The sequence below is a fragment of the Cuculus canorus genome, chromosome 2 (assembly GCF_017976375.1).
Source record: "Cuculus canorus isolate bCucCan1 chromosome 2, bCucCan1.pri, whole genome shotgun sequence".
Lineage (NCBI taxonomy): Eukaryota > Metazoa > Chordata > Aves > Cuculiformes > Cuculidae > Cuculus > Cuculus canorus.
This window is the reverse complement of record NC_071402.1, coordinates 49,676,805-49,703,929: the sequence shown is the minus strand read 5'-3', so window position 1 is coordinate 49,703,929 and position 27,125 is coordinate 49,676,805. Positions and strand designations below refer to the sequence as shown.

Genomic DNA, 27,125 nt, shown 5'->3' with positions numbered 1-27,125 from the left:
TATGCATCTTCACTCTTCAGTATCTTTGCAACATAGAGAGTACATCCCTTTTTATGCTCGTTATTCCTTTTCCCACCTATCCAGTGTTGACATTCACTGTATCTATTTTCCTAACAGACAACTGGCACTATTGTCTGTTCCGTGCGGTTTTCTACCTTTTTCTGTCATCCTGTCTTCTTTGCGGGTACTCTTTTTATGAAACAGCTCTCACTTTATACCCTTAATGTGCAGGGAAACTTCAGGCATGCCAGCAGCAATAACCCGGTATCCAGAGAAGAACTGATGATAATCCTGTCTAGGTTAGAGGGCTTATACATCAGAGGCCTTTACTTCACGGAGACTCAGCGATTAACCCTCGGTGAGGTTGGGCTGGAAGAAGCCACCAGCACAGGAAGCGGCAGCGTTGCATACAGCGTAGAGACATGCTCCTGCCCTCTGGGGTACTCCGGTGATTCATGTCAGGTAGGAAGCATTTGCCTCCATACTGTACCATTAGCTTCTGTCTTGCCTACAGCTATATATACTGATTTAGTTAGAGGAACAGGCTAGTTATTAAAGTAATTAAATGTGCTTCTTGTAAGCGTGTGCACTTTTGATGTCTCAAGTACTTTCACTGTCTATTAAGAACTGTATTCAACTTGTGATCGCTTTTGTGGGCATTGAATGTCATTTTACTTGTGTAAGGCACTATAATGAGGAGTTTTTCTGTGGTATCCTACAAGAGGCAGAATAATCTTGGTTGATACTTGCTTTAATGGAGAGAGGGTCGGAGCTGATTTGTGAGACCCTACACAGTGGAGAAGATATCATCACAAAGTCTGTGAGACCCTACACAGTGGAGAAGATATCATCTGGCATTCTTTGTTTTAGGATCGTCAAAAATATCTGAACCTAGATAATACTGGATACTTTCCTTTTTTTCATAGAGTGACAAACAATATTCCTATTTTTATAAGTAAATGTTTGAAAGCTGCAGTTAACATACTTGCAAAAAAAATCTGGAGATATTTTTATGAAAGAGAATGTAAGCATTGCAAATTTACCTGAAGAATGGTGAAATCCCAGCTGCAGTTGTATATCCTGTCCATGAAGCTGCTCCTGCTATAATTCTTTTGGTTGTGACTTGGCTTAGCTTAGAGCTTGACTATTACCATGTCTAAGCACTCAAGGCAGCAGAATAAAGTACTGAAGAGAAAATTGATGTGCAAAGTGTACAAAATATGAGGAATTATTCTTTCAGAAAATGACTGAGCGTTACTGTAAAGCAGCAATTTCTGTACTAACTCACAAACGTTTCTTAAATGAGAATTTGAGAATCCAGACCGGATCAGTTGCAGAGAGACTGAACCAAACAACATTTATGGTTGGCTTATGTGTAGTGTGTGCATCCACTGCTTAGGGCAGCTTTTCATCATCTGTCGAATACTGTTGAGGGAATATTTCTAGAAACTTATTTTTCACACATTTGATGTTCTGTACCAAGCACAAATTGATGAATATTGATTGAAATTCCTACTGCCATCCCACTGCATTCAACGTGCTGCCTTTATACACAAAGGTGCTGGGTTTTTTATATAACCTGGTGAAAATACATAGCTGAAGGAAGCGATCAAGACACTCCCCTGGGTAGTTCGTAAGCCCTTTATGTTTATGCAGCATTACTCAGGCGGTGATTTACTACTCTAATCACCTAGCTCTGTCTGGCTGCCTTAGGTGATGCCTGCCACACCCCAACTTAGGTATATATTCAGCTATGGGAACTGCAGGGTTACTTGTTAACCTCAGGAACAGTAATGTGTGCTGTACAACTTGACTCATGGATAAAGTTTAAAGGTGGGGCCCGTCACAGCACAGAGCCTTATTATTCTGAGTCAGAAGCTGGAGAAGAAGGGAGAGTATAAGAGAACAGACGAGCGCCAAAGGGATAGCAGTGTATATTCGCGGTGGAGCTAAAGTAAAATGATGGCCCAAGCAGTGAGGCCAAGGAATGTAGGATGGCTGATTGTCATGTTAGTAACCCTGGGGCACTGTTTAGCACAAGATATGCAACAGAGGCTATGGTATCCTCACCTTCAGGAGGGGAGTCAGCAGCAACAAGTTCAAAGGGATTTTTACCTAAGACAGGTAATTTGTTAATTTACCCTTTCTCGCTTGCTTCCTTCTTTCTCTTTATTTTTAAATGAACTAATTTGATAACAACTTATACACTACTTAACATAAAAGTAATAAGAAGGCTAATCTTATATCTCAGAGTACTTTGCCAAGAAAAGTGCGTCCAAGAACTTGCTTTTAAATTGTTGTTTACTTAAAAACAGCCAGCCTGCACTCCTAAGTGCTTGAAAGTGCCTAGAGTTTTATCTTCATCTGCAATCAACTTCTCAGGATCACAAATGCTGTTTCAAAAACAAAGTGCCCACGTAGTCCAAATGTACTGTTTTAAAGACTACATAAATAGAAAAACAAAATCTGCATAGATTTTTTCCGAATGCCTTTGGATGTATTTTTAAAATGAATGATTCATTTTGCTCTCAAAATGAGACTTTAAGTAAATAAAATTTACATATATTAGAGCCTGTATTTTACTTGCTTCTGTTATTTAATTTCAGGCCTTAGTTTCTTCAGAAGCTGTGTATATTGGCTCCCTGTTTTTCAGGGAACATATTCACCATTTTAAAAATGCATCTGAAAAATTTCAATTGCCTATTCTAAATTCAGTCCTTGCTTGCACTGAGGTCACTATTAAAATCCTTTTGGGACAGGTGAATTTTTCTTTCTCTGGTGGTTAGATGGTTGATAAATCCACTGATTAATCCTGCTCAAGCACAAATACTTAGACCTCACACCACTGGAACATTATTTGAGCCATCATCCCACAAACCCTTTGCTCTTCAGAACAGTCCCATCGGTCTTGATCGTGCAATTGCTATGAGAGAAGATTTACGGCTTTAAAGTTCAATTATCACTCATTTTCTGAATGTCACTGGGGCCAGCCCCTACTGATGAGGTAGAGGTGAGGTTGAGGTGTGGTGCAGAAGTACGTTGCTGGAGGCAGAAACCTGGAAGCTGTTGGCTTTCATGGTGAACACAGCTTTCTCCCACTCTTCCATACAACTTCTGATCTTTCTTGCACCATACCAGCTTAGTTGCCTGTCAAAAGGAGCAAAAGGATAGAAGGGACAGACTTATGTCTGGTCATTTTTGGTGTGGCTGGTGTGCCAGGAGGATGCTGAGCAGAGAAGGTGGGCATGAATTTTTTAATTGTGTATGGGAAGGCTGCATGAATGGGGAGAATTCCTTGTGCTTTCCCTGCCCATGCCAAGCAAGAACCTGGTTTTAACGTATTAGTTACTACCTTCCTGGTATAGGCTAACAAACCTTGTCTATTGCTTCATTCATAATGTTCCTCTGGTTCAGCTCTCTATTTAAACCTGACTTTCATATGGCACACTGTGTTCCCGCTCCTCTGCCCTCAATAGCTGAACATTCTTCTCATGCTTCCCGGGTCTCTGGGACAAGTCTGTACTTAGAAATTAGACTGCTGTGTGTTTTGTAAGATCACCTACCTCTGCCTAAGCATGGTTTTGCATAACTTCAGGTAGACTTACCATGGAAGTCATGATGAATTCATGTAAAAGATATCTCATCAGAAGCATTTCCAAGGAATACACCGTAGTTAAATGAATATCAAGATTTCACTTAACCACTGGCTAATATGTGAGATCTCCGTGTTTTCTTCTCTGAGAACACTGTAGTCTGAATCTATATTCCAATCTTTTTCTGTGGTTTAAGTCATAGTCTGTCTTTTTGTACATAACCACAGGAAATGTGTTTTGTTCTGAGGTTAGAGTCAAAATGATGAAATTCAAAATACCACAAAGTGTAGAGCACAGGATTAAAATTAAACTTGTCCATCTCATTCATGGATATTGACTGAGTTAAAATACTGATAATTTAAACAGTATGGGTTTCACCAATACAGGCTTAGAAGAGTTTAGAAGGAAATGTATACTTCTACTACTCCTTGGAAATGGTAAACAATTTCAAAATACTCTTCCCATATCCTGTAAAACTTTCTTTCCACCAGCGCTCAGTATGTTTTTTCTTTCTCTCTACTTACTGTCTAGGAATGTGGCTTTGGATTTTATCGTGAGAATAAAGGATTATTCACTGGACGCTGTGTCCCCTGCAATTGCAATGGAAATTCAAATAGGTGTCAGGATGGTACCGGAAAATGTATTGTAAGTAAACATTAACATTGGAGAAATTATTTTTTTTAAAAGGAGAAAAAACTCATTTATTTTACTGTAGTATAAACTATGCAGTATTGTTAAACTCTTAACAACTAGAGCAAATCCTTGCATGCCTCATTCTGTATATCTTGTACTGTTAATGAGCCTAAGTTGCATACAATTCCATGTATGTTTAACATAACTCTGCATTATTAGAATAATTTGTATCCTTGTTTTTGTTTTCTTCTTTCCTCTATAATTTTTGTTAGTTCATAGTACAAAAAGTCACCAAATCAGTGCACATGTAAGTGTTTGCAGCTATTTATAATAAATGTGGATCTTGTCTTGGCATATGCAGTCTTTAGTTTTATATATATGTACTAGGGTTTGCCAATGCTGACAAATAGCACATTTATGCTTAGCAGAGACTTTGCAGAATCTCCTGTTCAGTCAGCATCAGTAAAACTCTACTAATCTTAATTTACAGCCAGACAAATCAAAAAACGTCGGAATAAAGACGATGAGATAAAACGGATAAAAGTTAGATTAATTAGAAAATTTAATCTGTTACAAAAGATAGAGTGGCATGATTTTTGCTCCCTAGCACACTGCATTAAACACGAAGTGGCCTCATGGGAGCTGATGAGCCTTTGGAGTAATGCAAGTGTGACATTTGGCTGACTGTGCTCCTCTGGCTTATATCCATGATGCTTCTTTGAAGGGTTTGTTCTGAACAATTCCCACTTAAAAACTTCTCACTAATTTTTCTTTACAGTGTAAACAAGAACCTTGCCAACATCTTTCATGGTCTGTCTTCTCTGTTATTTCTTCCTTGTTCATGCTGCATCCATTCTGCCTGCGGTGCATTCCTACACGTTATGTCATTCCCCCCAACTTTGTCTCAACGAACCCTCTTGCCTTAATGGAAACTGTAAACCAAATCAGCACATTCTGGATGACTTACAGGCTGCTGCTTTGGAGAGGCAGGGCAGGCTGTGACAGGAAAATGCTGCAGCAGAGCTATAAACATGAGGAACTTTTACTTCGGATGAAAAATATAAGGAAAGATTGCAAAATTCACTTTTACCTCATGAATTATGTGATTTAGGTTTCTCTGTGTTGCCTCCTTCTTCCAGCTGGGTTAACTTTCAGATAGAGCTAAATCAACGGTTGGCCCTGGGACAAAATTTAGGACAAGCAAAGTCATCCAGGATAATGTGAAAAATGAAAGCCCAGAGGGCCTTTATCTCTATCATGAGCCTCCACCTAATAACGAGCAAGTTTGTCTCTCTGTAGAGGAGCCATGGGACAAAGACATGTAGTGGTGCAGAGAAGACAAGGTAGCTTCCCAATGCAGAGTTGCAAAGTTTCATGTCAAAATAGCAAACTGCTTGCTTGGCCTCCTTCTTATGGCACTGCAGGAGCACTAGACACCAATACCTTCACATACCTTCACATTTCAACATCGCTCCAGTGATAGCCTCCAGAGAAGGTTTTGTGAGGCTAAGCCCAGGCTGACTCATTCCTCTATGACAGCAGTGCAGTCCTCCCCAGCTCAAGTTATACCTGTCCCGCTGCATGCTGGTGGAAGGAGAGGGTTACATTGCTTTGCTGCTGAAAGTGGAGGAGAATGGAGTGCAGGACACATTCCCTTGGCCGCAGCATGGTATTGCTTGCTCATGCTGTGATATGTTTTTTCATGTCGTGTAACCTCATGTGCATAGGTATTCCTGCTGTGGCCCTGACATGTTCTGCTCTGGCTTCCTTGTACCATATGGGAACATATGAAGTCAGCTGAGAGTTTTCCTCTCAGAGTTTGCAATACTTCATAGTTTGGAGATATAGTGGCTCCAAGAGCATCTCTGGCCCTGTGAAACTTGAAGGAAGATCCACAAGAGAGCTGCTATTCTGGTCCGGTTCTTATATGCCACATAGCTAGAGGAACAACATGGCACAGTAGGTTGCTCCAGGAGGAAACCAACACAAATATTATTAAATATATCTCTTTTACTGTTCTGCAGTTTAATTTATTCTTCAGGATTATAAAAATTGACAGTAATTATGTAGAAACCGTCTGGATTTTCCATGAGCTTTCTGTAGAGGATGCATTTTAAAATGATTCTTTTTACAAACATAATGTCTTCATGTTACTTTAGCTTCCCCTCGTTAAATGTCCCACGTGTGAACTGAAGCTTCTCCTATTCTTTCCCACAGCCTTTCACAAATGAGCCACAAATTATTTAACCAAAACAAAAACAAATTAGAGGTTACTATGTGCAGAGGATGAAGGAAGGCTGTTCGTGTGGTTGAGGGAGTCTGGGTGCGAAGAAATGGGGAGGAGAATGGAGTATAAGAGGAGATGGAAGAAAGGGAATTGCTCCTCATTTGCAGGGAAAAATGCACCTCTGCTGCATATCATGGTAGCAGGGCCTTCAGCCATAGCTCTAAGCCATTGAGGTCCCTGGAATGGAAGTATAATTTGCTCAGTGACTCCTTCCAGCCAATTTCCTTTTCTTTACCAATTTAACTTTCTTTTTCCATCTTTCACTTTATTGAGTACACCTTCAGCTCTGTGGAACACTGGATTGGTCTGTCGCACACTAAAGGAAACAGTTGTAGAACTAGTGAGTGTGAACGTCCCTCGAGAGTTAGCCACATGGAATTTTTATGACTGCTCAAAAATTTATTTGAACAACTTCTGGTCTAAATTAGCATTCCTTAGGTGATGCAAAACCAACTTGCTTCTTCTCGCTCTATAATGTATAAATGGGTGTGACAAGTAGACAGCACCAGGAATAACAATGTTTCTAAAATAAGATATCATTCCCAACAATTTTATCATGGAAAAAGTGGCCCTGTTGTATCAGTTTCAATTGTTTTCCCAACTTTTCCTTTTCATTATTTATTCCAGTTACCGCAGATAAATGCAAACAACGCATACTGTGGAGAAAGAACATGAAATTCAATTTTGATCTGAATCTACTGGGAGAAATATTTTTTATATTAATTTAATGGATTTTTTTAAGAGTGTACTTGGGCTCAATTAATTGCATGCTTTTAAATGGTATGTGCCTTCCAATTAGAGCTAGGATGCAAAATTTAAAGTTCCATTTAAACATACTGGTTTTTAATTGAAATACCAGGACAGAGAGAGTACGTTAATGGAATGTTCCTTAGCAAACTATGCATCCGATTGAGTTTCTTTAAAAATATGTTTAATGATGCTTGTTTATCTGTTTATCTTTTCCGTAATAGTGAGCAAACTGTGCTTTCTACAATTAGAGGATGACTATTCTGGTCATAAAGGTAGTTTGGCAATAGGTGCTTGGTTACGTGGAGGAAAAGAACAAACATGTCCTCTGAGTAGATTAGCTATATTTTTTTAAAATGATAGTGAAGCTGTATCGAGTGGTAAAGCACTATTAACTGTCTTGCTTGTTTTGTTTTGAAGAACTGTCAATATAATACTGCTGGGGAGAAATGTGAGCGCTGTAAAGATGGTTATTTTGGAGATGCCACTCAAGGTTCCTGCCGAGTGTGTCCTTGCCCCTATACTAACAGGTACAGTAAAAGGTCATAAGAAGTCAAAGGGGGAAGGAGATAAAAAAGAAACAATTGCAGACCCTGCTATGATAGGAAGATAATGGTCTTTATCTGCATTCTCATATTGCCCAGTGTAGTGGGGCATCGTAGAATCATAGAATAGCTTGGGCTGGAAGGGACCTTAAAGATCCTGTACTTCCAACCCCCCTGCCATGGGCAGGGACATCCCACTAGATCAGGCTGCCCAAGGCCCCATCCAACCTGGCCTTGAACACCTCCAAGGATGAGGCATCCACAACTTCCCTGGGCAACCTGTGCCAGTGTCTCACCACTCTCTTGGTGAAGAAATTCTTCCTTATGTCTAGTCTAAATCTGCCCCTCTCCAGTTTATACCCATTCCACCTTGTCCTATCACCACAAGCCTTTGTGAATAGTCCCTCTCCAGACCCATTGAGGCACATTAGAGCAGCAGTAACTTGGTGGTCTGTCTCATGGCATTGCCCTTCTTCATAGGCTGAGCGTTCCAGTTCTCTCTCCTTTCCTGAACCACAAAGGCATGCTGCATATCGCCTACAGGAGCCCCAGGCAGTTGTCATGGGCTCATATACAAAAACACCAGTAACTCCTCCATAGTGAGAAATATAGGATGGAAGTCTTTTCTGTTACTGGGCATATCCAGAATCTTTCTCATTTACTGAAATGGAAGATGTAAGTTATCTTTAGTCTCATGTTTCACACCAGTACTCTGGCTAGGAGATAAGTGAGGATGATGAAACAAGCTGTTTACGTGAATTCAGAAGATTTAGTAAGATGTAAAAGTAATAGAAAAACATTAGAGCTCTTAAGCACATATCTAGATTTGTGAAAGAGTATGGTTGCTCTTCAGGGCGAAGCACCATTTGAAGTGCAAACACATCGAAATACCAAAAATTACATTTCCTTGAATCTAATGAGGTTTCCATGCTTTCAATATTGGGCAGTAAACTGAATTTTAAATACATTATATATTTAGCCACATTGTTTGTCATCATTGGCCAGTTCTGAAATGTGAAGTGGGTTAAATATTAACAAATATCAAAAAAAAAGAAACCAAACCTAATGTATAAATTGCTAAAGGCACCACATAGTAATTGCCAGGTGCATTAGCAAACACCAGGTAGCCTTAAGTAAGAGATTTACACTATCAGACAATAGACAGGTTTTTCATTTATCAGAGGACTCTGATAGATCTGCTTTTGACAGCATTGGCCTCTTCTGCAGGTGCTTGCCTGAGGCTGGCTGAGCATATTTTTAGTCATTTTTTGCTTTAAGAGTGATGAAATACCTAGGGAGACCATAAACCTGTGCAGTTTTATAGCTGCACATTACGGTGGTAAATACCATTCCTGACATTTCCACCTAGTCAAATTATGTGTAATTCTTAGTGCAGACATCTGTCTTTGGATAAAGTCTGTGTATCAGCTGTTCATAGATTAAAAAATGGAAATAGCAAACATGGCCTATCTCTGTTTCACTCCTGCTTGTTCCTTCCCAAACATGAACAAAAAATGTTTCTTCTCCCAGGGAAATTTCAATCTAGATGAGTGTGCACAAAAATGTTCATTGTGTTAGCCAGATGTACTCTGGAGCTCTCAAAAATGGTGCACAACTTTATTCTGCCTTGGTTAAAAAACCAAACAATATTAGCAATATAAAAATATCCTCTAATGTTTCCATCCATAATCCCCCCCTCCAAAGAAAATAAACCTATCCAAGCAGGAGGAAATGTTGTCTAGCACAGGCTATTGATTTTTTCCTAGTAACATGAAAAAGCTACGTAGACTTTTTTATTTTACATTACTATTGAGGTTTATTTTAGGCATTCCTTTGGGTAGTGAACTATTATACTCAGTCCAACCAGTCAGGAAATGATTTTACACCAAGGAAAGAATTTAGATTAAAAATATGAAACTTCAAAGAACCAGTCATAGCAATTTATCTAGAGGCAATTGAATTAGCTGAGAAGTAATTTGCTGGTGTAAAAGCTTTTAAATCTGAAACTCATTTAACTGAGCTTAGTCTCTGGAGTCTAAAACCTATTTGATGATGTGCTCACAATAATACTTTTGGTTCTTCTCAAAGATTTGCAACTGGCTGTGTGGCAAATGGTGAAGAAATCCAGTGTCTCTGCAGAGAAGGCTATACCGGAGTTCATTGTGAACGGTAAGTGACTTGTTTCTCAAGACCAAGGTTTTTGATAGGTACCATAAAGGGAGGCATTTCTGTGTTTGGTAATATGTTGATGTATGCGTATGCATATGCATAGTCTGCACACACTTGAGCAGTATCTATTTATATAAACAGCTGGTGTAGTGTGGTGCTAAAGTATAATTCTAGATGTAAATCCAACAGTCTCAGATGAAATGTAAACAATTCTCCACAGACTATTTAGTGGCTATACAGTTTTTACCGAGTGTCAGCATCTTTGCCTGCGTCCTGTGCTTTGCCTTATCCTGCACTCCTTCTGATAATAATGATGCCCACTTACTTTGTCTTTTTTCCGGTTGAAAATGTTTTCCGATTTCCTCCAATGTACTCAATGGTGCTTCAGCGTTCATACTTATCCAACAGCAACCAAATAATGTTTAACAACATACCCTTCATCCCAAATCATTCTGATGCACTCCGCAGGTGGAGCGTACAAACACAACGCTGAAGACATCTCTTTTGCTGGAATATTGCAGCAGTTTGACAAAGCATGAGAGGTAGAGCAAGGCAGCTTCAGGCAGGCAGAGAAAGCATTTTCGCTGAGTTTCAAATCCAGAGGGAATTTAAGCCTAATGGAGGAGCAGTGTCTGGTTTGGAAATTTGAGTCCAGTAATTCTTGATGTCTCACCTGACGACAGTACTTCCAGTAGCACATTGTCTTGAGCTTCAGGACTGTTGTCATAGAAAGATTTTCTCTTCCAGACCTAGCTGTACCTCAGCTGCTCATCATGGCTGTAATCACACATTACCACCCCCATAGATCTTACAACAGAGTGACTTCTAGGAATATTAGCTAGCCAGTCTAGAAAATATATTTTATTTATATTTTATTTATGGCCTGAAGCTTTGCCAGGGGAGGTTCAGGCTGGATATCAGAAAAAAAATTTTCACGGAAAGAGTCATCGGGCACTGGCACAGGCTGCCCAGGGAGGTGGTCGAGTCACCTTCTCTGGAGGTGTTTAAGGAACGGGTGGATGAAGTGCTTAGGGGCATGGTTTAGGGAGTGTTAGGAATGGTTGGACTCTATGATCCAGTGGGTCCTTTCCAACCTGGTGATTCTATGATCTATTAAATATTTAGGGATCACTCACACCAGCTGCTTTGCTGGCATATGGCAAGAGGAGGCATCACCCACCAGAAGGGTGATAATGTTATTCAGTGCTATTGCTGTTTGAAATCTCAACATATATTTGCACTATGATTCTCCTTAATGGGTGTTTTGTGGTGGGATCACAGATCGGAATGGTGTGGTTTGCTGCCTTAAACCTTGTCAAATTTTCTATATGTGTGTATCTGTGTGCATTGTATGTTTTCAGAATAAGTAAATTATACCTATATGAGTATTGTGGGAGTTCTTTTATTTTTAGAAGAAAAAAATCTGTGGTACATGGACAGATACTTTTAGTGTAGTGCAGAGAATACTATAAACCAAAAACACACTCTTTTTGTCTGCGTCAAGACATGAAAACAGAAGTTCTTGAAATTTTCTTCAGGAGAATAACTGTGTGATGATTTTTTTTGCCAGGGGAAAGTATATTTCACAAAAGTAGCTTCAAATATTTAATAAAAAATATCTGTATCTCTTTATCTAGCTGTGCTCCAGGATATTTTGGAAATCCACAAAAATATGGAGGCTACTGTCAGAAATGTAACTGCAATAATAATGGACAGCTGGCTAGCTGTGACCACCTGACTGGAGGTACGTGAAGGCTTATGAATGTGGAAGGGAGTGTTTTTTTCTCTCTGGGACGCAGAGGAGGAAGGTACTGAGATAAGTTGAACTGAAGGAAAGATCTAGGCTTGTAAGAAATGTAGGTTGTTTCTAATAAAATGTAAAATTTCTTATAACATAACACTGTGGTAATAAAGGGTCTGTCTTGAGTCATCAAGCTCATCCTTGTAAGCCATTTCATTGTGTATTTCCCTTCATAAATGCTACCGATTTTACTTCGGTTTTCTGTTTCACAGTTATGTTTTTAGATGCATTATGATTTGTCTGCTGACATGCTTAAGTTATATTTTGCCAGTCTGTGTTATGGACTTAGGAAACTGAGCAATCTCAGTATGCCTTCTTAAAATGTATTTGGGACAGATTACTAACATCTTCAGAGTCTGCATCAGGCACTGTCTTCTTCTTAGATATCCAAGCAAACTATGTTTACATTGGAAGTTAGGACTTGACTCAGGAGGGTGTTTTATAAATCCTGCTATACGCCATTCTGCCATCTAAGACATACATGATTTTCCCAGAATCATGCACTCATACTCCACTACTAGTAAGCTCTTACAAGAATATTATGCCACTGGCATGCGTTTGCTTTATGTGTTGTAATTCTGCGGTAAAGGGCCCAATCCTGCATTCCTCATTCTGTCTTTATCTGGATTCACCTCAGTCCCTTGGGATACTAATTTCTATTAAAAAATACATAGGCCACTGCTCCTGAAAAGAACCTTGATTCCCCATATTTTCATTCCCTAATGAAATTACATTTTTCTTTCTCTGTAGACAGCTTTTCTGAGATGTTAGTGAAAACTAATAATTCCTCATATTTCCATGCTTTTCATTTCTATGCACTGCTGTTCATACTGCATTCAGGTAACTGCAAGGATCACGTTATCTACCAGTATGGAATGTGAACCGCTCTTCGCAACTGGTGCAATTTTTCAATACCTAGTTCTCATTTCATATTTCATCATGAAATAATACATCTTTTTTTTTTTATTTCTACCTCGTGTGGAACAGATCCAAGCAGTGTTTGATGTTTTGTCATTCCTTTCCTTTTGAAGCAAGAGTTTCCTAGGACAAACTAATCTGTAGGGCAAAATTCAAAAAGCCAGTCTGTTTTCAGTTTGTCTCCAACTATATATTCTGATCAGGCATCTCTTTCTCTGCATTAGGAATAAAACCCTCTGTAATCATCAGTACAGCATGTTCTAGCAGGTTTCCTGTGTGTGATGTTCGGCACTTGGCCAGACTTTTCAATTTCACCATTTCGTGGTTGATGTTGTTTGTGCGCAAGCTGTAATAATAGTTTTATTTAATTGATACTTCACAGCAAAAGCTGAAATGTATCTGGTGTTAGCTGAATTAAACAACAGCAGAACTGCATGGGTATTTGAATTTCAGGATAATTTCCTTGATTCTCTTACAAATATATGCTTTGCCACTTGTCTCCTTTTGGCAGTGGTGCTCACTACCAATCCCATTTTACTTCCTGACGACTTAATGTGCAAGTGCCAAAGGAAATGGCACAGCCAGGCAGTTTGTTCCAGGCTGTTCCATGCTGCTGTTCAAGTTCAGGTCCAATTTTATCACTGTATCCTCTCACAGCTGCAAGCTGCTGTTGACTCTTGACAGCAGCAGTCTATACCCTGAGTGCATCCTTTTCGATCAGGGTAAAAGACATGCACAGGTCTTTTCCTTTTCAAGAAGAAATGCCAGTTTGGCAGTAGGACCAAGCCTATGAAAGGGACTTGAGTATGAAAATGGGGAGATTCCTGTCCTATATAATGGCATTTTTACGAGCGAGTTTTTCTCTTGCCTCCTAGCGGTGAGCATCCCAGCATGTTACAATGCCACATGCATCTGGAGATTGTTCAGCTTCTTCTAACGAAGTTTGTAAAACAAGCAAAACAGAACAGGCAGTCACTTGTGCGAGCTTGTTAGAAAGTCTGAGGGCAATGTTTGTTGTATATCACCTGTATGTGTGGCCCACCCTCCATGCCTTGGGTCATGTACATTGCTTCCTTCCATGCATACACTCTGGATTTCTTTCAAGCTTGATTAATCCCTTAATCTTACAAGCTGGGACAGGTATGAAGGAAGGCTATAAAGGTTTTGCAGTTCCTTGTGGGTAAGACATTTTCTGAGGAATCAGAATGTGCGTTTTGAACATGGATGCTAAAGCAGATAGAGGGGCTTGAACCTATGTCCTGGGTAAAACACATCTTGGCTCCAATCCGAGTAGTGTTATTATAGGCAAATTCTAGCAATACATGCAGCACACAACGTGAGAGAGCCTCTTGCTGCTACCCAAGGAGCTTATATTGGGAGGGGTTACAGTCAGTTTCCTTTGAGAGATGAAAAAGGTGTTGATCTCAGCAAGGCGTAAGTGGGAGCTGAATGTTTTGGCATTCTCAAACCTTCTGGGCATTTTGGCTTGTTCACAGTGGGCATGGGTTTAGCAAGGGGCAGCACCATATTTTAATGGCTGCCAACCATGAAAAGTGAGAGCAAAAATGCAATAGTAATATTTCCTTAATAAAACTTTGGTTATTAATGACTGTCTTGTGATTTCAGAATGTTTCGATAACGAACCAAAAGATGTGGATCCAAATGAAGATTGTGACCGTAAGTAATAAAATAGAGCTTCATTTAGGTTGTTCTCTTCTGGCTTCAGACATATACTGATAACTCTTATAAGGGTGTAAAGTTTAAAAAGAGCAGGAGGTGTCCTGTAGTGAATCTTTTAAAAGGAAACATTCAACCAAACACTTAGGAAAATTACAGACCAGATGGTCAGCTAGCCAAATGTAGGTGAGGCCTCCTCTTCTGGTTACTCTCCTCACTACTATGGGCTTTGCTGTTGCCTTTGTTCGTCAGGCAGCACCAGGTGACAGGCATCAAAGTGTTTCCCTTGTATGTCATTTATTAATGATACTCATTTTTTAAATGTTCTCTGCACCAAATATCACTAATTTGTATTGTTTTCCTTTGCTCATGATCCCTTCAGCTTGCGATAGCTGTGTAATGACACTGCTGAAGGATTTGAGCACAATAGGTGATGAGCTTCAGCTGATTAAGTCTCAGCTGCAGAATGTCCATGTGAGTACCCACAACCTGGAGCAGATGAGACATTTGGAAACACGTATCAAGGAATTAAAGGTAGGCACAATAAATGGAAAAGTGGATTTCAGATTAAGCAGATAAGAGCTGAATTTAGGAACTTATGCCATCTTTTTGTCAGCTTGCAAGGAAGCATACATCAAATTGTGATTTCGAATACCAGATGGTGACAGCAATGGGCTTCACCTGTTTGAAGACAGCTATTGTTTCCATGTCATGCTCTGAAAGAGATTAAATATCTCTGCTGTTCCTCAGGCCTGCTCACCTCAAAAGCCATATCTCTGAGGTTTCCCTATAGCTCTTTTTCCAGCACTTCATATCTCTGCATTACCAAAGAACCCAAGTATTTCTTTTGCCAATGCCCAAATTCATCCTAATAGCAGTTGCTGTACTCACAGATAAAAAAACCCAGGTTTTAGGCACCAGTTGGTCAGCATTCATGTCTGTAACGCTGCCTTTATTTACATCGGGCAAAGATCTAACTCAGCGAATTTTTGCATTTTGTCTCCTGTGTTCAGTTGGTTTTTGTATTTTTTCCTTTCTTTTCAGATGTTATTGAACAATTACCGTTCTGTTGTTCATAATCAAGGTTCAAAGGTAGATGAGTTGGAGACAGAATTCATTAACCTAAATCATGACGTAAATGCTCTCCAGGAAAAGGTAACTTACCAAATCAGTTTTAAACAAAACATCTCTTGACTACATGTTAGCATACTGTATCCAGGTATTTTTAATCTAATTGCTTTTTTTCTGTTGCTAGGCTGAAATGAACTACAAAGCAGCTGAGATATTATTTAATAATTTTGGTCAAACTCATCAGAAAGGAAAGGATTTGGTTTCACAAATACAAATAGTTGTCAATAATATACAAGGTAAAAATAGTTTCTAACTCCACAATGTTTTTCGGTTTATGGAATTTCAGTTCATTGCAATATTCTTAATTAAGTATGAGAGGTATTAGAATACAACGTCATAAATCAGAATTTAGACATAGCTGTGGAATTCAGTCTTCCTATTAGAAATCTGATATACAATGTTAATTTAGGAGCCTACCTTCCCTGTGTAGTGAATAGGGGCAGAAAACTTTAGCACGGGGATATTTAGGACAAAGAATTCACTGTAGTCTGACTTCAGTGTGGGTTACTGTCATAGACTCTTTTAAGATAGAAGTTTAAAATTATCGCTGTGAACTTGGTCATTTGGGACCAATTTCAAATCTGATGCCATCTCACTAGATCTGGTTGTGTAACATGGGATACTTTCCAGCTTAATACAGTGCATTAGGAAATTCAGGAATAGGCATACCTTCTTCAAAAAAGCCCTCTCATTTGTATCTCTTGCATTGGCTCAAGCGCATCCTCTATTTGACTTTGACAATACTTTCTTTCAGTGCTCTTGGAACAAATAGCTGGTACAAATGCAGAAGGTAACAACTTGCCCTTGGGAGATGCTGCCAAAGAGCTGGCTGAAGCTCAACAAATGATGACGGAGATGCGAAACCGCAACTTTGGCCAACTTCAAGCAGAGGCAATGAAGGAGCGGACAGAAGCTCAGCTGCGTAAGGGCTTGTTCTGTCAGCTTCTTTCTCTCTAGAAAGATCAATCTTAAAGCTGAAGCATTATTGATTATTTGGGATGGAGTGCAGGGTGGGGTGTTTTGCAATGTAACCATGGGATCTGTAGTGATCATACGTCAACAGGAAAATGCTAGTTCTGGAGGGGATTTAAAGACATTTTTAGTTTGTAATGGAAGAATCTGAGTTGAACTGGGGAAGGAACCCACTAGATCCTTCTTTAATAACTAGATGAATCTCAGTAAAATAAAGACATAATCAAACATAATATACTTATGCAGTACTTTGGTGTACTGTAATATATCTTAGAGGAATTACACAAGTCATTTAACAACAGATTTTAAGAAGGTGAATAGTCCAAGGGCCAGATCACAGAAGGATAAGAATGCTCAGAAGTTCTAGTTGCACCTCTACTCCCTCTTATGTTCTCTGCACGTTGTTTGACTGGGACATTCAGAAACTTGATTCTGGACATTAGAGACATCAAGAAGAGCAAAATCACAGGCTTATCTCCTAACCAGAGGTATAGTTGAGAAATGTTAAAGACCTTTTGAGTGATAGTAATTTCCCTTAACTTTGGACTTCGATGCCTACCTCTGAGTAAGTTTTCTATATCCTATCTTGTAGACAGTGAAATGGGCACTCTGCCGAGTGTGATTCATTTGACCTCTTTTATGTTTCTACCTTCTTTAAGATTAAATGTGCCCATATCCCTCCATTGGTTACAAAGGAACCTGTGATAACTGGTGCAGATGTAGATGTCTGTATCGTAGATTAAATTGTTGATGAAATTGTGTTATTTCTACATAAAAAAAGAAAATGATTGAGTGTTTGCAGATCATTGTCATCCTTAATTTAGAAATAGCAAGATAAATGCTTATCTGTGCTCTGTGTCTGCAGCTGCGAACTTGTGAGCAGATTTGATCCAGTGAAACGCTGAGTAACATTTCTACTATAGTAACACTGGAATTAGCACTGCAGAAAATGCTCAGTATTCCACATAACCACAGCTTTCTAACACCAGGCGCTTTATGAAGGAGCTTTACTCTGGTTCTTCTCTGAACAAACGTTTTCTTTCTGGTCCTGATACTGCAGTACTGGCACGTATTAAGAATGAACTACAAAAGTACCACCAAGAAAACCATGGGCTTATTAAAATTGTGAGAGATTCATTGAATGAATATGAATCCAAGATCACTGACCTTCGTGAAGCTCTGAATGAGGCGATGGGACAAATCAAGCAGGCTGAAAACTTAAACAGAGATAATGGAGTTCTGTTGGAAGACATTAAGGTAATGTTTGAGTTCTGGAGAAGAAGGTTAAAGCTCAGAAGATAAGTGCTTTTGATTTCTGCTTTTGACCTTACAAAGCCAAGTAGCACTAATTCTTCAGACTTTCTCTAAGGTCTTTTTCCATCTTTTAATGTATGTGTGGACAGGTATAAATGTAGTCTACTCCAACTTGTGACTAAGATAACATAAGCAAGAGGTAGCTCTGATGAGAGCAGGAAAGGAGAGTCTCTGCCCTGTCCTTTTCTTCAGTTCATAGAATCATAGAATCACTAGTTTGGAAAAGACCTTTTAGATGAAGTCCAACTATTCCTATCGGCCACTAAACCATGTACCACAGCACCTCATCTAACTGTCTTTTAAATCACCTAACTGTTTTTATAAGTCCCCTCCAGGGATGGTGATTCAACCACCTCCCTGGGCAGCCTATTCCAGTGCCCAGTGACCCTTTCTGTGAGAATTTTTTTGCTGATATTCAGTCCTATCCTTCCCGGGAACAGCTTGAGGCCATTCCCCCTTGTCCTATCACCTGTTGCTTGGGAGAAGAGGCCAGCACCCTCCCCTCTACAAACTCCTTTCAGGTAGTTGTAGAGAGCATTAAGGTCTCCCCCCAGCCTCCTCTTCTCCAGGCTAAACAACCCCAGTTCCCTCAGCCCCTCCTTGTAAGACTTGTTCTCCAGCCCCTTCACCAGCTTTGTCACTCTTCTCTGGACACGCTCCAGAGCCTCAACATCCTTCTTGAGAGGCCCAGAACTGAACACAGGATTCGAGGTGCGGTCTCACCAGTGCCGAGTACAGGGACAGAATAACCTCCCTGGATCTGCTGGTCACACTGTTTCTAATACAAGCCAGGATGCCATTGGCCTTCTTGACCACCTGGGCACACTGCTGGTTCGTATTCAATCAGCTGTTAATCAACACCCCCAGGTCCTTCTCCTCCAGGCAGCTTTCTAGCTGCTCTTCTCCTAGTCTGTAGCACTGTAAAGGGTTGGTGTGCCCCAAGTGCAGGACCCGGCATTTGGCCTTGTTAAACCTCATGCCACTGGTCTCAGCCCAGTGGTCCAGCCTGTTCAGATCCCTTTGCAGAGCCTCCCTACCCTCCAGCAGGTCGACACTTCCACCCAGCTTAGTGTCATCTGCAAACTTGCTGAGGGTGCACTCAATGCCTTCATCCAGGTCATTGATAAAGATATTGAACAGGACTGGACCCAGCACTGAGCCCTCAGGGACACCACTTGTGACTGGCCTCCAGCTGGAGTTAACTCCATTTACCACAACTCTTTGGGCCCGGCCATCCAACCAGTTTTCCACCCACGAAAGGGTAGTTGCCACTAGCCTTTTTGTTTCTTATTGCAGATCAAAGCCCTGATGCTGATGTGCTTTTTGTAGTAAGTTACTTCAAGTATTTGTCTTTAACGGCTATGAAAGATGGAAGCAATAATGTGTGCAATGCTGTTAAATAATTTAGGATTAATATTCTACAGAACTGCTTTTGAGATGACACCTTGTCAGAAAGGTGACAAGAAACAGCTGCCATTCCTGAACCTTGCTTGACTCTTAGAGTTAGTGAAATAGCATTTGAAATAAGGATGTGCTGCAGAACCTATTATCTTAACTTAGTTGTGGTTTTGCTGAAATATATCACTGTCCTAGCACACTCATGTCCATCCCATTAGCTAACAAGGCTTGAATAAAGAAGTTCAGCATTTTGCTATTCCCTGCAATATTTCATTGTATATTTCAGTGCATGGATATGTGTGCCATGTAAGTATGCACAGTTGTGTCAAAAGATGGATGCATCTCTACAAGTCATAGAATTCCTGATATACTTCTCTGGTGGAGAGATTTGACATGTTACAATGATAGTAACCCAACTGAAGAGAGCTAACGCATCCTTACCTGCAGCATCACTTGCCTGGCTGTGTTTGTGGTGTGCCGTTACCTTAGAGTTACACTGTGGCTTATCACAGGCCTGCTCTAGACCAAGGAGATTCATTCCCCTCAGAGCTTTAAAGAGGATAAGGTGAGGAGCTTTCAAATACTCTTTCTGGTGACAAGTCCGGATGGATAGTGTAATTATTTTATCTCTGCCTTTAAGAGAACGTAGAAGATCAAGGTAGTCACCAAGGAGCTGTTTTTAAGGTTTCCAGGCTTGAAGTTTCCAGATTTGAGAGATGAGACACATTTAGATGTTCTGTCCTGACAATTCAACTCAGCTGATCCATACTACTTTTACATTGAGTGCTAATAACTGAACTACTGTAGTTTGCTGCCCAGCATCATGCTATACTACTGCAGACTCCTGAGTTTTCTCAGTCTTCTAACCAGTAGGATAGCATTAGTCCCTAAACAGTATAGGCATCTGATTAACACAGCAGTAGTACCTTTGGTACATCCTACTGCAAACTAGCTTAGGTGGATACGGTTTTCACTGCTTCTCACTTTTAACTGACTCATATGTTATTCAACCTTTCATTTTTCCTCAGAAACAGATTGAGGAGACAAATAGACAACAGAATGGTATCTTGGATATTCTGAGCTCTGCCCGATCTTCTCTGACACAAGCTAACAGTGTACTTGGATTGTTGCAAAAGAGCAAAGAGGTATAGTTAATCTTCTTAAGCTTAAGTTAAAACCTCTAATATCTTGCTGTCAGTGTAATGGGGATAGCATAGATCACTGGCTGGGACTCAAGGTTTATGAGAGCCTTCCAAATAGAGAAGGACCTCACAGCTCATCGTAAATGAAAGAGAAGACCACCTGCACAGAGTTCTCTAAGAGAAGCTTGTTGAGGGTTGTGATGTGTCTGAGGAGGACACAGCTGCAGATCGCTGAACTAGGGACCATATCTGTGAGAAATACCATAGGTGATTGTGCTATTCTTGTATTTCTTTCTGGTCAATTGCTTTTAGCCACTGTCAGAGACAGGATACTGGGCTAAAAGAGTCGTTGGTCCAATTTGTTTTTACATGGTGGGTCTAGAAGCATAATGTGATGACTAGCAGTTGTTTCCAGTAGCCTGCAGGTAAGAAGGAATGTTTTTCCCCTTGTTCTCCTCGAGTGCAAGGTATATGTGAAAGGAGACACTAAAGGAGACAAGAAAAAAATCAAACATGTATGAACACAAATAAAATTTTATCTCTATAAACCTGTAGGAATATGAAAGCCTGGCTGCTCAGCTGGATGGAGCAAGAAAGGATATGAACGAAAAGCTGACAAATCACTCCTTATCAGCAAGCAAGGAACCTTTGGTGGTGAGGGCTGAGGAACATGCCAAATCTTTGCAAGACTTAGCAAAACAACTGGAAGAGTACGTTACCATTCCTGCAAATGAGCGGGTTTTATATATAACATCCATGGCTGCAATGCGCAGTCTGTAACTTCACTTGGTTTAATGACCATTTGCAAAGTTAGAAAAAAATTCAGTTTTTCTTTTTCTGTTTCTTCGTGATGGTTTATTTTCTTTTTTCTCCCACAGAACAGGTCTTCCTGTATTTTTCTTGATTTTTTTTCCCTAGAAATGGACACTCCCATAATATGGCTTTATATTACTGTACTAACACTTCATTAACTTCTTACTGAGAGAAAGCCCTCATGAACGGAGTGGTGAGATGTTTAGAATATCTTAGGTGTTATTTTGTGTACTTTTACTCAGGGATACCTTTATGATGTCAGTGAAATCATATATAGACTGGGGCAAATAATTGAAAGAAATGTTGCTTTGGCAGAGTCTCCAGACATTCTTTTATAGCCTGAGTGAGAAAAAGAATTCCTATAGCTTTGTCATCCTTTGAAGTATCTTCTGGAAAGACAAAAATATGAGAAACTTGATAGGAATTAAATGTTTGTCTCTCCATTACTTGTACTTTACCTTGGAATTATGAGGGAGATTTTGGAGGCCTTTTCTGTACATCAGAACAAAATTTAAAAAGTGAAACCCTGATTTCTTTTTTTCCTATGCAAATTGTTTGCATTTTGTCATTACACCAGCTAGAAACTGTCAGAAAGTTAAATTCTAAAATACTTAATTCAGCTGGAAAATTCTTGGTTAAGAGAAGAAAAAAATGTTTTGTTAGTTTTCAGTGTGTTTTTTTTCAGTTAAGAAGACCTTATTCTCACAAGTAGAAGGCTACTAGTATTGGGCAGTTGCATAGCTCATCGGGAGTTGGTGCAAGAAATTTTTGTCTGTTGCTTCTGATTCCAGAGCTCCTGCTCTGTTCTTGGGAAGAAGCCCAAGGGTCCTGTACTTGTTCCATCTGCTGCTCCTATAGGCTGCTGGAGCAGCCAGAGATTCTCTGGAAGCTGCAGTTGCCTGAACTGAAGTGTATTAAGGGGGGCCATGATGGAGGTGGCTTATTTACTCCGTGCCTTGGTGAATTCTCATGATCTTAATAATTTGAAGACTGCTTTGGAGGCCCACGTTTGTGCTTTCCCAAGCACCTGAACTTATCCTGTCTTCTGAAGAATGTCTATAAATTGGAGAGGGGAAGATTTATTCTAAACATAAGGAGGAAATTCTTCACAATGAGGGTGGTGATCCACTGGCACAGGTTGCCCAGGGAAGCTGTGGCTGCCCCATCCCTGGGAGTGTTCAAGGCCAGGTTGGATGGGGCCTTGATCAGCCTGATCTAGTGGGACATGTCCCTGCTCGTGGCAGGGTGGTTGGAACTAGATGATCATTAAGGTCCCTTCCAACTCAAACCATTCTATGATTCTGTGAAGAATCTTTTCATATTGTTGTGACTCTAAGTCTGACATTTTTGCAGAAAGAAATTACAGATTTAACTGAAAAACGTTTTCTGTATTGGCATTAATAAGAAAATACTGAGTTAAAGTGGATTCAGAATACGTACTCATAGGCCACAGTCTTTGCAGAAGACTGCATTTTTCACCCTGTTTCCCACAGAATAAAGAACAGTGCCAGGAAGGATGAGTTGGTAGGCTGTGCTGTGGAAGCTTCTACTGCATATGACAATATTATTAATGCAATCAAAGCAGCAGAGGAAGCAGCGAAGAAAGCTGGGAATGCAGCTGACTCAGCTTTATCAGTAAGTACCCACAAGTGGCCAAACGATGGTAAACTTGTACGACTAGATTTATTTATATTTTTTTTTTAGTCACGAGAGAAGCACCAAAATCAGACCTGTCTTGGTGTGCCTTACATGTCTGTGGCCATTATATAAATTGCTTTTCTTCATATTCATTAGTTAGTCTTTGTTCAGCACTAAACAGGCTATTTACTGCCTTTCTGATGAGGCTATTCGTATGAATACAAACTGTTCTCTTCAGTGCAAAATAAAGAGATCTGTGTAAGGCAAGCCAAAGAATCACTGAAGGTGATCTCAGGTATTCTCTTTTACTTTGTACTAGTAATACCCACAAGCTCTTTGGCAGAAGAGTAGCATCTTAATAACTGTGTGCTATTAATTTCATCCTAATGCCCCAAAAAATCTCTCAGAAGTTTGCCGAAGGCCAAGGTTGTATTATGGTTACATTAATTTTGATAATTGTTGTTAAGGGTGGTGTTCTTCACATGAAATCTCTGTCCTTCTATTGTTGTTTTTTTTAAACTGGATTGGTCTATCTTTTTCACTCTTTAAATTTTGCTGTAATTATTAAAGCAGTCTTACAGTACCATGCTTCTATTACCAGAGTGTGAAGAGAGAAGACCTATCAGGAAAAGCTGCAAGGTTAAAAACTGAAAGCAGTGCTCTCTTGAATCAAGCACAGGAGACTGAAAGGACATTGCAAGGTACAGAAAAAGAAAGTGATAGTAGAAATGTTGGCACAGCATGAGAAGCTTTTATTGAACCATAAAGTCTAACAGTTTAACAAAGCTCTGCAGCACATATTTAATGGGAAGAGACTAGTTCCATTACAATAGGACATCTTGTGATGGTTATTTCCATTGACAAAAAGGTGAGCAAGTGGATTTCCTAGCTCTGCTGTGCTATACACCTTTGCGGCACTCCTGTCCAGCAGCTTCTCTGCCTTGCAGTGCATTCAAGCTGTTGCTGAGATGCCACCCAACAGAAAGGTGGTATTTTTGTTTATAGTTCATTCAGGGTGTTCACTGGTTTTGCAGGTATTGGTCCAACCCTTGAAGACATGAAGCAAAGACTTGACGTCACCGATGGAAAGAAGAATACGCTGCGAATTGATTTTGTCACTCTTCAAAATAATCTCAATGGGATAAACAGAGGTTAGTTACTTTCTGATCATTTCTGGTTTGCCTCCATCATCTATTACTATAAGAATCTGCACATGCATTTGTGTGTGTTTCAGGTGACATCGACAGCATCATCAGCAGTGCAAAGAACATGGTAAAAAATGCCAAAGATGTCACAACTAATGTATTGGATGAATTGCTCCCAATTCAAGAAGATGTGGAAAAAATGAAGAGTACCTATGGAAGCACACAGAGTGCTGGCTTCAGTAAAGCACTGATGGAGGCAAACAATTCAGGTATTGCAGGTGCTATTTGAGATCTGCCAAGTCATTGTTAGGTTGACATGGGTGTTTTGCAGCAGAAATGTTAGTCATCCAAGAGGTAGGTACCTTGCCTAAGCTAGTATTCTGAGCTTTATTGTTGCTAGAAAAGGACAGGTACAGCAGAAGGTGGTATGTGTTAAAAACTGATGTCATGACTGGACTCCAAAGACTTGGAGGCCGATGACTAGCAGGGTACCCTAGGGTTCAGTACAGAGTCCAATCCTGTTTGACATCTTCATTAAGGATCCGTGTGGTGGGGCAGAGTGTACCCTCAGCACGTTTGCTGATGACACAAAACTGGGAGGAGTATCTGGGACAACAGAAGGTCATGCTGCCATCGAGAGGGACTTCATTAGGCTGCAAAAATGGGCTGACAAGAACTTCATGAAGTTCAACAAAGAGAGAACACCTGAGTAACAACTTCATGCACCCATACATGCTAGAGGGCAGCCAAGCTCTAAAGTGGCTTTGCAGAGAAGGACCTAGAGGTCCTGGTGGGCACCAAATTGAACATGAGCCAGCATGTGCCCTTGCAGCAAAGGCTGACACACAGGAGGTTCCCTCTGAACATCAGGAAACACTTTTTTAATGTGAGGGTGACTGAGTACTGGCACAGGTTTCTCAGAAAGGTTGTGGACTCCTCATCCTTGGAGATGTTCAAAAGCTGTCTAGACACAATTCTGGGCAACTGGCTCTAGGTAGGTATGCTTGAGCACACGAGTTGGACAAGATGACCTCCAGAGGTCCCTTCCAGCATCTGCTGCTGTTTCTGTGTTTTTCTGCTGCACTGAATAGAAAAGGGACCTAGACAATTAGTGTAGGCTAGCTGTCTGTTAGCTGAAACTAAGTGAAATGGATTGCATAGAGCCTGTGTCGAATACAAAATAAGAGACAGTCAGAATCCCAAACTGCATCTTTTTTCCTATTTTCAGCAATGTTGTCTGATAAAGTGAGAAAATGTTAGAAATAAGATTTATACACTGTACTGCAAAGTCATAAATCATCCCTGCAGTTACAAGACTGGCTTACAAATCATACTTATAAAAATAATGGGTCTGGATTTCTTTTTCTTTGCTTCCTGCATCATAAAGTTTCAGTCTGCTAATATTTCAGGCTTTTTTTTTTTTTTTTTTTTTTTTTTTTGTTCGGTCACAGGAGATTCAGAAAAATGGTTTCCTATTTTAGAGGAAATTGGTATTTTTATAGTATTTCCTTTTGTCCTGAAATAAACCTGCCCAGATACTGTAAGGCTCACTATTGTGTTATGATGACCAGCCACCACAACACAAGAAAGTCAGACATGCCCTACTTGGTCAGGCCAGCAGTCTGAATACCCCAGTATTCACTCTTCAGCAGTTGCACGAAGAGATGCTACTCGGAGAATATACATTAGCCTGATCCCTGCCTGCTGTCCATTATCCTCATCCTCCCCTAGCATCCACAGTCATTGGATAATAATGTTAGAGAACACATCCTTGTCTATTCTATTTAATACTTTTTTCTGGACCAAATTTATCTAATACATTTTTGGAAGTGCTGAATCTGTCTGCTTCTGCAGATACCCTTGACCACAAATTCCAGGAGTATAATAACCTCTGTACAAGCTGCTAGTTTTGGAGAGGGCTTCCTGATATTGTATGACTAATGAAAATGGTTCTGTCATCACTCTGCTTACTGCTTTTATCGTACTTGTGTAGTGATAAAATATTTTTGCATCAGTTTTCCTTCCCCTTTCTATCATCAATGATTTTTTTCTTTCATTGCAGTAAAAAAATTGACAAACAAGCTTCCAGATTTATTTAGCAAGATCGAGAGTATCAACCAGCAGCTGATGCCAATAAGCAACATCTCTGAGAATGTAAATCGCATAAGAGAGCTGATTCAGCAGGCAAGAGATGCTGCAAATAAGGTCTGTCCTGAATGTTGCAATCGTGCTTAACCTCTGTGGTTTGGACACACAACAGTACTTTTGTTCCTCTTTCTCTTTATAAATCATTTTATTAAAATGTATGTGGAGGACCAGGCACAAATTTAATTCAAAACATCATGCAGCACTTAAAGTAACTATTATGATGGGAAACATAATTTGTATATAAAAATGAGTGGATGCAGAAACATCTTGCTCTATCCCTTTCCTATTCTTTTCATTTTTTTCCCAAGGTAGCTCTGCAATACTTATTTGTACAATAGCCTCTTGCCTTCCAAGGTGCATTGTGGTGGCTTTGGCACCAGGGGTAGAGTTGGCTCTGCGGCTGAGAGGCAGAGATGGCCACCCACATGTGGCCGGCTGAACGCTGTCACTGACAAAGGAGCTGTGTATCCCTGTGCTCTCATGTCACCAACTGCCCCAAGATGTTAGGAGTTGGCTACAAACATCTTCTTACTAGACTGCCCTCTACCCATTTAAGCAGCTGCTGTTGTTGCTGAAGAGATAGCGTGGTCTCAGGTTCCTAAGAAGCATCCCTGAGGTCATCACAAGTAAATTACAGTTGCATTGAATAAGAGGAATCTGTGACCATGGTGTAAACAAATGCAATAGATGTGTCTTTATTAATATCACAGGTGCATTATAATTTCCAACAGATAGTCAAGTTCAGCTAAGTGAAGCATCAGGATGTGTTTATAGACATCTAAATAATTGATAGCTCTTTAGAGCTGCAGGGCACATCCTTGCCTGTCTGGATATTGAAGGTAACAATTACTTGACAGAGGGGTGGTATGGGTTGATTAAGTGATGTCTGGAGTAAAAAAGTGCTGTGTTAAGTGATATGTATTGGTAATACAGAATACTGTACTATCCAGTCTGTTTCCTAATTATATTGTTTGGTAGGATTAGAGTCCAAGTCTGTAGTGACTGATGTCTGTAAGATGACTAGGATATGTAATTAAGTTTGCAGTTAAATACA

General features: G+C 40.0%; 1 protein-coding gene across 3 annotated transcripts in view; it reads left to right on the top strand.

Moving 5' to 3' along the window:
• Window positions 1-27,125, top strand: part of LAMA3 (laminin subunit alpha 3) — a 121,445-nt gene that overhangs the window by 77,990 nt on the left and 16,330 nt on the right. For all 3 annotated transcript variants that reach the window (XM_054058942.1, XM_054058941.1, XM_054058943.1), the window contains 18 exons: window positions 232-462; window positions 4,125-4,238; window positions 7,681-7,790; window positions 9,894-9,974; window positions 11,612-11,718; window positions 14,320-14,370; window positions 14,753-14,904; window positions 15,415-15,525; window positions 15,626-15,737; window positions 16,256-16,423; window positions 17,534-17,730; window positions 20,214-20,330; window positions 20,883-21,037; window positions 22,634-22,775; window positions 23,380-23,479; window positions 23,813-23,929; window positions 24,013-24,192; window positions 25,986-26,128. In XM_054058942.1, the coding sequence (XP_053914917.1) occupies window positions 232-462; window positions 4,125-4,238; window positions 7,681-7,790; window positions 9,894-9,974; window positions 11,612-11,718; window positions 14,320-14,370; window positions 14,753-14,904; window positions 15,415-15,525; window positions 15,626-15,737; window positions 16,256-16,423; window positions 17,534-17,730; window positions 20,214-20,330; window positions 20,883-21,037; window positions 22,634-22,775; window positions 23,380-23,479; window positions 23,813-23,929; window positions 24,013-24,192; window positions 25,986-26,128 (2,388 nt within the window). The remainder of the gene's footprint in view (window positions 1-231; window positions 463-4,124; window positions 4,239-7,680; window positions 7,791-9,893; window positions 9,975-11,611; window positions 11,719-14,319; window positions 14,371-14,752; window positions 14,905-15,414; window positions 15,526-15,625; window positions 15,738-16,255; window positions 16,424-17,533; window positions 17,731-20,213; window positions 20,331-20,882; window positions 21,038-22,633; window positions 22,776-23,379; window positions 23,480-23,812; window positions 23,930-24,012; window positions 24,193-25,985; window positions 26,129-27,125) is intronic.